The sequence below is a fragment of the Stegodyphus dumicola genome, chromosome 1 (genome assembly GCF_044657685.1).
Source record: "Stegodyphus dumicola isolate Sdum_Otavi_A_Nest chromosome 1, ASM4465768v1".
NCBI lineage: Eukaryota > Metazoa > Arthropoda > Arachnida > Araneae > Eresidae > Stegodyphus > Stegodyphus dumicola.
Genome location: NC_140768.1, coordinates 10,255,142 through 10,267,678, shown reverse-complemented (window position 1 = coordinate 10,267,678; position 12,537 = coordinate 10,255,142). Strand labels below are relative to the sequence as shown.

Below are 12,537 nucleotides of genomic sequence, written 5' to 3'. Positions count from 1 at the left end.
TGGCGTACAAATAATTTCCAAAGTAAAAGTCAAGTGGCTTTATCCCTGAAGGACTATTGTTTTCGTTTTGCGATTTTGCGTTGAATCACTATAAATGTCGTCCATTTCACTTTTCAAACTGCTGCCACCAAATGTTAGAGTCCTTTGTTATATTTGAAGAAATTAAATACTGAAAAATCTGCATAAATGTATGTATATTTCTCGCACTGTGATAAAACAACGGTGCATAGAGCCATCGAATTTTGAATGACGTAATCCTCCTACGAGTATGGGCATGTAAAACTTTAAGGAATTTTTTATTAATAAACGCAATGATGGCACCATCTAACGGGGTGGGAACCTTTTTATCTCCAGCGCGCGGAACTGTGTATCGGATATTCTAAAGATATGCTCATTTTAAAATTATTTTGCGATATTGCTACTGAACTGAATTTTATGGTTTAAATGCGAAGAACATGATATTTATTAAATAAAGGTAACACACAAAACGTTAAAAAAACGCCCTTTTGGACGTAATTTAAAATCTGAAACCTTTCAGATTTTAAATTTTTTATAGCGGTGTTTTTATTATTTTTTTCATTATTTCTAGGATTCTCGTATGGACACGCAACACAGAGTGGTAAAGTCCCAAAGCGGTCGAAAACACTTAAATAAGTTATGTTCTATGAAACCAAAGAAATGTCTATGTTGAGCCAAATGAGCGATAAATACTGAGCATGGCTACCAAGATTTTTCACACTGGCGATTGTAGCAGATTCTAAAGATATATTAACAATGTTCCATCTGAGATTCTACATCCTTCACATTTTTTACTCATATTCAGCTCACTATTCGACCAGAAACTCACCTTATTCGTCGACCGATGGCGGCCACTTGACTTTTACTTTCGTCTTTTTGTTTACCGATGTTCTTCACCTATAAGGAGGCGCTGCTTTCTGAAACTCACATTCGCTACATGTTCTTAGTAGTATTAACAATGTTGCCATTAAAGAGCAACTTAAAATATAAAAAGATAATAGATGGTGGTTTGAATCATATTAGTAACGCAACACTTTTCAGAGGTTCAGAGACAAATCAAATATTGCAAGACCATCAAAGTATTATTTGAATTTATTTCTGCATGTGTATTTATACATAATTCCACTCTTATCTTATATCAGAACAAATATTATTGCATGATATTTCATTTATAAAATAACATTGTGCGAATACCATACATATATGAAAAAATAACACAAAATATAGTTATTTCTTACTGAGTTACACCTAAGCAATTTATAAATTAGACTTCAATACAAATTCGGGTTCAAGATACATAAAGGTTTTTGTAGCGTATTAAGACGCATCTCTAGGAGAGTACGTATCCTAAAGATATGTTCCAATGCGTTACGCTATATCTGCGCTAGGCTCGACACTAGGGAATTACTGCATACGGTTTTTGAATGTTTTGAACTGAAGGGAAGTTAATTCTGTGTACATATTATAATCATTTTAGGCCGAATAATATGGCAACAGAAATGTGAGTCTCTGATGTTGATTAGTGTTTATGAACTGTGAGTATGTCATGAATTAGCGAAGTTTAAATGATGCTTTAACATATGTGGTGATGATAAGATCATGATTTTTATTAAAGTTTTATAAAGGTCTAATTTTTTTTTTATCTTTTTTAATTTAAAGGCTGAAATATCTTGACGTTGCGTCAAAGCTTCCACATCTGTACGTAATCATATTAAATTATCATTATTTTATGCTTTAAATGTATGAAATCTTAATTGTATTTGCTTTTTTACATACCTTAAGTATTATATTTTTTTATATTCTTTATTAGTTTCTTTCATTTTATGTTCTTATAAGCTGTTATTGTGTTGGCGTCCTTAGATTAAACGTGACACCTTGCGGAATGAAATACTTATGCTGTTTGTAAAATGTAGTGTATGGTAAATAAAACTATATTTTGCATGTCTTCAATAGTTTGACGTAAGGAATATATTCTGTTCTGTCATATGGTATTTAAATGTATTTTGTGTTATGTGACAAATGCAGCATTATTACAAAAAATTCTGGTTATTGTATAATTTCTAAAGTAGGTATTAATTGTTGTTTTCTCTAAAATGTAGTGTAAATAAAACTATATTTTGCATGTCTTCAATAGTTTGACATAAGGAATATATTATGTTCTGTCATATGGTATTTAAATGTATTTTATGTTATGTGTCAAATGGAGCATTACAAAAAATTCTGGTTATTGTATAATTGTATTAATTGTTGTTTTCGCTAAATATTTTAAAAGTTATTTAAAACATGAAAGTTAGCAATATATAATTTATATTGTGATAGCAATAATTTCAAATTAAAACTTCAAATCAATCTTACTACATTCAGCCATAGTACCATCTAAACAATGAAACAAGGTATGTTCTTCCTAAGCAACACACACCACAAAAGGCCTTGCAGAACATCCCATGATTCAAAATTTTCCGGAATAAGGCAAACGATTATGTCATAATAGGGTTTCCATAACATTCAACTGCTCAGGTTACCATAAATGATACAACAACTTGCTGATAAATGAAACAATAAATTCGTGATAATACAAGGGGTACCCTAAAGTCAACTCTAACCGTAGTTCCTTTATCTGTTGTAAGATGGCATAGTTAAAATAAATGGGTTGTTGAAAAGAGATTAACATCTTAAACTTTCATTGTCGTGAATAAGTTGAGGTATGAATCTCGTCTAAGAAGATTTTTATATTCCTACCTTAGTAAATCACATAGTATGTATGCAGAGAATTCATTTCAGTTATCTTGTAGGCATTCAGGGTGTCTAGTTGTCTTCTGCTCAATGTTGAAAAAATTGTGGATTATCTACATTTTGGGATAGCCCTTGGATTATCACGAAGTTGTTGCTTCATTTATCGCTAAGTTGTTGTGTTATTTCATTTATTGCCAAGTTGTTGTATTGTTTTATTTATGGGTGACCCGAGTATTTTACGTTGAATGTGTTGGAAACCCTGTTAAGACGTGATTGATTGTAATGCGTGATTGCAGTGGTTTTGATTGTTGGGAAAATATTTCTCAGGGCTTATTTCTGCATTGGCTGTCAGTTAGGAAGTATGTTGCTTATTGTGTGCTTTACACTGTAAAATGGCTGCCAGTAATAAGATAAACCTGAAGTTTTTGTATGATTTGGAATGAATAGGAAAGATACGTTGATTGACTGGTGTGTAAATGAAAATTTAATTGGCTTCGCTCACCTCTCGGTAAATTTAGCAGTGACATTTTAAGGATTTGGAAACCAGAACTCGTATCATCTCTATGGAAGGTATGTGGGCTGTAATAAAAATCGTTTTTTGAAAGAAATGCCAATGGCAGTGAGGAGGATATTTTTGATTTTCACATTTGAGAATTTATGTGGCGATGGCAGTATACAGATTCTAGTTCTTGTTTCATTTATAGTAGAATCCCGCAAACTTGACTCCCGATATCCCGACATTCTGTATAACTCGACAACTTTTTTAAGATAACGCTAGGCTAAACAGAGCAAATATTATTACATACAGTACATTTAATTATTATCTATGCATATGTCTTCCGCATTATGTTCAAAGATTTGAGTGTTCCTTTCCTGTAATTTTTTTCATTTTCGCATTGTGCCATTAGTTCTTGGAACTGCCTAACAAATTTCAAGGTATGTTGTAATATTTGACAATGCTGTTTGCTTCTTTCGAAGATACGAAAGAGGTCGGGTAGTGGGTAGTCGCTGGCTCACATTCCTTTCTATTGTTGCGAAATGTTAGGAGACTTGTCTGAAGTTTTGTGACAGCATCTTATTGCAAACTAAACTCGCACCAGTTCATCTAGGGTATCGTTTCTCAGTTCACATCTGGGCATATAAGTGTCAACATATTTTAGGGAACTTTTGATACTCTGTGAAATGAAAATGCCATTTGAAAAATAAGAAAACAAACTAATGTGACATTGGAAATGAAACTAATGAAGAAGCTAATGATGGTGATGTTGGGACAAGATGAAAATTGTGAAATTTTAAGACATGCAGATATAGTTGCACTAATGAGAGGCGATGTGGATAAAAATGAAGGTAAATCAGAAAAGGAAGAGACTGACAACGGAAAAGCTAAAATGATGACCGCTGAAGGAATGCCCGGTTACATTGAGGAGCAAGGTGCATCTGGTATGGACATTTTGTTCCTCCGTTGCCTACAGGATGAAACTACATGACAGTGGAATAAGTGTGAGAAACGGTCTACTATCGCATAATATTTTTCTACTAAGAACTACTAATAATTTTTCTTCAGTTTTGTGTGGGATTTTATTTTTACTCAATTATCATAGGATATTTGTTCTTTTTATGACTCCTATTGTGCTAGAACTTAACATAAAAAAAATCAACATTGATTTATTTGTATTCTGTACTTCTCCATGTCCAATATTGTGCTACAAAAATATAGAGTAATTTCAGTTAAATATTAAGATTTCTGAAAAATCCACTCCTTATTCCATAAAACTCAACAGTCTCTCCGCCCACATTATGTCAAGGTTATGGGATTCTACTGTATCATCATGTTGAAAAATATTAACTATTGCATTTACTTACTCCTGACATATCCCCCACCATGAATTACTCAACATAGTATTTGGAAATTTCTGATTTGTGGTAAGTAACATAGGTTGATCTGTACATTATGGTAACTTGGCGTTTTTTTGGCGAAAATTTGGCGACCAACTCTCCTACAGCAACCCTCTATTTTTTTTTCCCGCTGCCATTTTGTCTTCATGAAGTAAAGACATGTTTCTTTTCTTTTTATCTACTGAACACTTCTTCCAACAATTTACTAGCCGAATTACACTTATGCTAGAAATTTTATCTAACAAAACTGCTTAATCATGACAAATATTCACTGCAAAATTGGGAAAAAGTGCACAATACCATACTCCTTACGCGTTTTTCAAAATAACACATACACATAAACCATGTACACGCCGACTTATTTTTACTTAAAAAAACATTCAAAAATTGCACAAAAATGGCTTTGCTCACACTCTACACTATATCCATGTACACTGCTTTTTTCTCATAAATTAGAAAAATTTCACGAAAATACATGACAATTTTCTCAATCTTTAAACCCGGTAAAAAGAACATATATGAAATTACCTGATTGCGAAAAAGTATTTACCCTTTCCAAATATGAACATTTCCACATATAAAATAAATAAAATATCCAAAAACCTCTAAATCATCTATTACATTATACACGTCACCAACGAATTCATACCGCAAGCATTACAAATACTTAGTATCAAAAATTTAAATTATTTCCATGCATGTTTACTTCAACTTAAGCGTGTACCAAATTCCTACAAACATAAAATATCACTAAACCATGTACACGTCGACTTATTTTTACTTAAAAAAACATCCCAGAATTGCACAAAAATGGCATTGCGCACACTCTTCACTATATCCATGTACACTGCTTTTTTTTTCATAAATTAGAAAAATTTCACGAAAATACATGACAATTTTCTCAATCTTTAAACCCGGTAAAAAGAACATATATGAAATTACCTGATCGCGAAAAAGTATTTACCCTTTCCAAATATGAACATTTCCACATATAAAATAAATAAAATATCCAAAAACTTTTACCTCTAAATCATCTATTACATTATACACATCACCAACGAATTCATACCGCAACCATTACAAATACTTAGTGTCAGATATTTAAATTATTTCCATGCACGTTTACTTCAACTAAAACGTATACCAAATTCCTACAAACATAAAATTCACAAAATAACTATCATTTAATTAAAATATAATTAAATTCAAAAACACTACTTAAAATATAAATGAGCACATACATTAAATTAATACATACATAAATACCCATTTCGAATTCACTTTAGTTACGGCCATGGGATCCAAAAATTCACGAACACTGTTTCACACAACACAGAATAAAGCCAAATACAAAACTTCCAGATTTTTTTCCGATTAAAGAACCGTAATTCGTCCATTAATATCACATGACATATCCCATGATCTCTCATTTCCTTCACACAAAATAATGTGTAATCGGAACTGAGTACTGCTCACATTATTACCAAAGTCCCAGGTAGTAACCTTTATCGCCTCCAAAATGTCGCCAAACTACCAGTTACCATATTGTAAAGATCAACCGTAACATATATTATGGATGCATAAGAAAGTAAAATATATAATTCATAGTTACCAACTATCTCAGTTTTCCATCTCATCTCTTGATAGGTTGCAGAACCTCCCGTCTTTTAATTTTAGCTTATATTGAGATGTTTCCCACCTATAAATGAAATTTATTGAATTCATGAAACTTATATTGTGGGTGTTCCATTTCCCTTCCTCTGGTGAGATTTTCAGTATAATGCTTTTGTATTAAATTTTATTTGATCTGAATTGTCTTAATCTTCTGTATTTGTTGAACTTTTTATGAACATTTAAATAATGCTTAATTGATCAATATTTGCATTTAATTGTGTTCTATATTAGTATACAGTACATTGCTAAATTAATGTGCAGTAAATACCATATACACTGCGAAAAAAAAAGGAAAGGACAGTTTTATATCTCCCGTTCTACTGGGCCGATCGGCGAAATTCAACTTGCGTTTTTCATGTCTCGAAAGCACAACTTAGGATTAGGTATTAGATTTATATATAGCATTGCTCCAATATAGATATTTTGACACAATATTGAACTTTTTCGGAGATGACATACCAATTTTGTTTTCCATATTTTGATTCTACAACTGAAATTGTGGCAAAATGCCAAGTTTAGTAAAAATAGCACGAGTAGTTTTTAAAAAATTAGCTCTCAAAATTGTATCTTCTCTATGTTAATTAAGTTTGATATATATTTATTAATATCTCTTTTTTATTAAACTTGATTCTCCCTTTCATATTTTGAAATGTAGGTTCATTCCAAATAAAATTTGCCAATTTTTTGTGATTTATTTTTAAATAATTTTTGTACATTTTTCGAAAAAATTTTTAACACATTACCTATAAAATTTTTGCTATCATCTTGAAGTAGATGTATTTTTAAGCATATCTGCAAAAAAAAAAAAAAAAAAAAAGTTTTTTTTTTATTCAAAATTTTCCAAAATGAATATAAATTTGCATTTTGAAATTTGGCATATTTATTATAAGCGATAATAACGAAAATGTGGTTTAAGCACTTTGTTAAAATTATTTGAAGGTATGAACGATGACTTTTTTCCACTCATGAACAATGGAAAAAAGGAAAGGAAAATAGGTTGCTATAAATTAAAAAGTTCAAAATTACAAAATTCGGTACTTTTCCGTTTCGCCGGCGCAAATCTCGCCAAGCAGTTTTTATTGGCGACAACATAAAGTATACACATAAAAAATATTAACAAATTTTAGTTCTAAGAATTTTTTTTTTTTTTTTTTTTTTTTTTTTTTTTGGCATAATAACGTTTTAATAGCGTTTAAAATTCTGTAAAAAACCAATAAATAAAGACAATAAATTTTTAAAAAGACATTTAAGATTTTACTATGCTTTCATGGTTCAACATCCTGATTCGCTGGTTCGTATCACGTGGCCCCCAAGTGATCTCATCTCATGTAAACTACAAAAATCTAATTCTCTCAGTAATTATCTACATTAATTTCAAGTTAAATCTTAGTTTGGAATACAAGTTTAAATGCAAGAATTATTTCAATTCGTACGAATAGCTTACTCAGAAATTATGAAAAATCCGCAATTCGCTAGTGCATTCTCATTAGAATTGATGAATTTAACCCTTGTCTTATCTATATTTTCGCCCTCGGGTGAGCGGTGTGATTGCATGCTAATTGACTTAATTATTTCGAATGGACTTAGGGCATAAAATTGAACTATCTGGTGAAATTTCTATGTGATTGTATGCCAGTATTGAAAGAAACAATCAATCTGATAAGAGATGGCTGATACTTGTTTTGAAAATGAGGCGTAAAAGATTACCAGCGAAGATATTCCGTTTGGCATCGTTTGTACCATTATTGGCGACTTTATCGCCTGCGCCGGCAAAACGGAAAAGTACCCAAAATTCAATATTTAGGCATAGTTTGACTCGTAGAATCGAAATACGAAAAAAAATTGTGTGTTATTTCAGAAAAAGTCCGATTTTGTATCAGTTAGAGTAATGCTATGCGTAAATCTAATATGTAAGTCACATTTTAGAGACATGGAAAACGCAATTTTAATTTCATCAATCGGCCCAGTAGAATGGGAGATATAGGGCTGTCCTTTTGGGGGAGGCGGGACAGTATACATTAACTATTGATTTTATTTTCCTGTTTATATGTACTTTGATAAAAGCTCTCTTTCAGTCTCAGGAGTTTCTGATTGGTAAAAGTGGAAGAAAATCACAAGATAAAATTATCCAAAGAACATGAAATTTATAATATCGAATTAAATATTAAAGTATATTTCATCAGAATCATGTTGTTAATCGTTCTTTCATGTCCACAGTTTCCCTTATAGTTCAGACTGGCAGAGAAAGAGAGAGAAGAAAATGTTTTGAAATGACAATAATGCTTGATATGAAAGCTCAGATGGGCACATTAATGTCTTACCATGTATCTAATCATTTGGGCTAATGTAACTAAATAGAGAGACTGGAAATGTTCGCAACAGAACTTTGTGCATATTCTGAGGTTAAAATGGTCTTTCAAACTAAGCTGATACACTAGCATAGTGGTCAGATGATCACAGTGATAGCAATCTCGCCTATCAGTATTCAGAGTTTAAAATTTGCTTTTAAAATTTTATTTACTACAATTCCTCAAAATATAAGACTATTTTCCTTGAAAGCTAGTGTCTTATGTCTAGTGAAACCACTAGTGTTTTGTTAATCTAGAAAAATGAATAATTTATATTTCTGTCATCCTTTTGAAAGTTTATTATGCTATACTGTATATTCGTTTCTCGCTCGTCCTTTTGTGGATTAGACTGAAAGTTCTCAAAATCCTTGTTTTCATAGATAGATGTATACACTCTTTCATATTACGTTAGTTAGTAGTCCAATATATAATGTATTATTGTCTACAGTTTATTATGACATTATTGAATGTTAGTATAATGTCTATATCAGCAATTCTCAACCGGTGGTACACAAGAGCAAAATGGTGGTACCCAAAGAAACAAAATATTTTTAACTTAAATTCAAAAATTAAGTAATCCAACCTTCTGCTTAAGGGTTTTCTCTAACACTCATAAATTTATGTGATTTGAGCTTTGTTTGAGGTCAATAGCCACTCGTAAACTTTAGCAAAAATAATCCATTTTTATTTACACAAATATTCTTTTAGCCATAGTCAAAACGAAATTTGTCGTAAATGATGTTTTTAAAAGGAGTGATAGAAATGGATGTTGTATTTAATAGGAAATAAAAATAAGCTCCTATAAAAAATTAGTAGTATCTCATTAATTTCTGTTAGAGTTGATTGATTTGTTAGCATGTCTAAACTTTTTTTGCCACCATTTCCAGGCTCTGTTTTTGCTCATTGCTCTATTTTCAATCGGAATAATTTTTTATGTCAATTAGCTGTCTCTAACAGCAGATTTTTTGTTGCTTTGTGTTCCTTACTTTCCTACACGATTTGAAAATATTGTCATTTGTTTCTGAAGAACTCTTAACATATTGTGCATTTAAATATTTGTGAAAAAGTAATAACACAAACCTAGATTTTTCAAAATGGGAAAAATAGCTAGGATTAACTTAGCAAAAAAGTGATGATTCACAAGTGATGGATTCAGGACAATTTACTAGCACTAAGAATATCATTTATTATTTGGGTGAAAATTGTTAATTTTATTAAAAACCAAGCTTTAAATTCAAGAATATTTACGATTTTATGCCAAAAGATGGGCAGTGAACATGAAATGCATATGTTACATTCCGAAGTAAGGTGGTTATTCAGAAGCAAAGCTTTAAATAGTGTTCCTGAACTTCGATCAGGAATTCAAATTTTCCTCTGCGATTCAAAATTTGAATTGCAAAAATGTTTATTTAATGAATTATAGTTGCCGTATTTAGTTGATATTTTTGGAACGTTAAATGAATTAAATTTAAGATTATAAGGACAGAGTGTTAGATTGTATATCGCTAGAGATAAAATAAATGCAATGGTAAAAAAACTCAAGCTAAAAATCAAAGAAATGGATAGTAGTATTTTAAGCTTTTTACCACTCTTGGAAGATTTTTGTAACCGAAATTAATTTGGAAATAAAAGAAGAATTAGCATTCAACATTAAAAATCATTGCTTCATCATTAAAAATCATTTTCCCGAGAATTATGAAAAAGGAAATTAGATTAGAAATCCATTTTGTTCAAATATACCTGAAATTTTATCTCGTGAAGAAAAAGAACAACTGATAGAAATTTCCTGTGATCAAACTCTAACTGAAGATTTAGAAAATAACACACTAGTTAACTTTTGGTTGTACCGAAGAAAAGAATTTAAAGGCATTTCAAATAAACTATTAAATATTTATTGCCTTTTTACACAACTTATTTGTGGGAACAAGGATTTTCTTCCATGTTATATTTCAAAAGTAAAACTAGAATAAAATTAAAAGTGCATCCTAATGTATGGTTAAAACTTAGTGAAATGAGAAAAATTGATCTCCTTAAAAAAATTAAGACTAAAAAAAATTAGACTTAAAAAAATTGATCTCCCTTAAACAGGCCTAAATTTTACACTAAATTTTAGAATTAAAGTATTATGACTTAAATTTTGATAGTTATGATTGTAACCAATTTTTAATCTAATATTTTTATGTGTGCATATTTAATACAGATAGCCAATAGGTTGTTCAAATGACAAAATATATAACTTTTTTTAAATATTTCTATTGAGAAATTTAAAGATAATCATTGTAAAGTATAGTGGTGATACATAAGTTTTTCAATTTTTATATAGATGGTATCGGGTAATTAAAAGGTTGAGAACTGCTGGTCTACATAATTTATCGATTAAACTTTGTTTCATGAGTATCATGTTTTATATTACTTTCACTGTTATCTGTAGTTTCAGGTATCCATAGAAAGCCTAGGAACATATTATATGTAAATATTAGAGTACTATTGTATAAATAGTTCAGTGATCTGAATCATGTATTATAAAGTGAATTTAAGTCAATTGACAAATATATATAGTGTAGTCCAATATTGAAGGCCATCATGTGATATTATCCTACCAGGCATTTGTCATCTGCATGGCATGGCAAATGCTGTCATTCAAAGGTGTAAAATCATAAATTTAAATTCCATAATGCCAGGCAGAATGTTGGTCTCAGACTATTAGATCTTTTTCTCTTTCAAATTATGGTTGTAGTTCCTTAAGAAACTAAGGTGTAATTCAATTAATATTCTTCCAAGTAACTTCTGTGTTTATTTGTTAATTGATTAATCTTGATAGATTTTTAAAATAAAATTAAACTGAAAGACATTAATGTATTGTAGTAGAACTTTCATACAGTAGCAACGTTTGTTAAAATGAATGAATGATACATACAGAATAGTGTAATGCAATGTAACGGAAGGCATAAAAATTCTGGTAAGTCTCTGCAAGGACATTTCTTTATATCACAGTTGCCTTGTACTTTACTGATTAGTTTATGTATTCACCTTTCATTGATTATTTTATATGTTTTTCTTCTGTGAGGCTTGCCCTGTATAAATTATTATTTTCTTTTATAGGCTTTGAGCATGTCTAATAAACGACCTGCACCGCAGGATGGATCTTCTCAAAATTCTTCCAAGCGAGTCCATTTCGAACCTTGTAGAATAGGACCAGTTTCCACACAGGTTTGTATATTAATTAATTTCCAAATCATTTTCATTGGTAACAATATATTGACAATTTGCTCAGAATACCTAGTTGTAACAAAAGCTTTCTACCTAAAAAAACATTCTTAACCTTTTACATGCTGCACTATTATCTCAGAATAAAAGACACACTAATTCATCAAATTCACATTAGAATACACCCGTAAAGACTATAAAACAAAAACAAAAAAAATTCTGTCTGTAATTTCCGGATAGTTCCATTTTTGGAACATTGGCATGTAACACTGTCTTTTCTATTCCCCCCTACTTGAAAACAAAGCATTGAATGATGAATCTTTTAAAATTTTGTATTAATGGTTTGCTGAACAATCTGATATGAAATTACTAAGATTTAAGTAAAACTCATTAAAGCACATACAAATTTACGTAATTTTTAATAGGCGTTCTATTTTATAGGAAATGCAACTCAAAAAGTGTAAAGAATCCGTAAAAAGAATTTGACACTTGCGTAAGCTTGACTAACAATATACATAATGTGAATAAATGTGATTTTAAAAATGTAAAATACCTTACCAATGAAAAATAAAATACTTTATTCTTAGAAGGCATGTGGAATTTCAACAAATAGCACAAAAAATATAAAGCATTCTAAAACACTAATTTTTTTGTAATCATT

At 30.4% G+C, this 12,537-nt stretch overlaps 1 protein-coding gene across 3 annotated transcripts in view; it reads left to right on the top strand.

Moving 5' to 3' along the window:
* The first annotated feature begins 1,501 nt into the window (after positions 1–1,501).
* Positions 1,502–12,537, top strand: part of Bre1 (E3 ubiquitin-protein ligase Bre1) — an 87,871-nt gene continuing 76,835 nt past the window's right edge. The window contains exons 1-3 of one of the 3 annotated variants that reach the window (XM_035350443.2): positions 1,502–1,553; positions 1,678–1,716; positions 11,772–11,879. In XM_035350443.2, coding sequence (XP_035206334.1) covers positions 11,781–11,879 — 99 coding nt within the window. In that variant the 5' untranslated portion in view covers positions 1,502–1,553; positions 1,678–1,716; positions 11,772–11,780. The other 2 variants (XM_035350442.2, XM_035350444.2) reach the window with 2 other exon arrangements.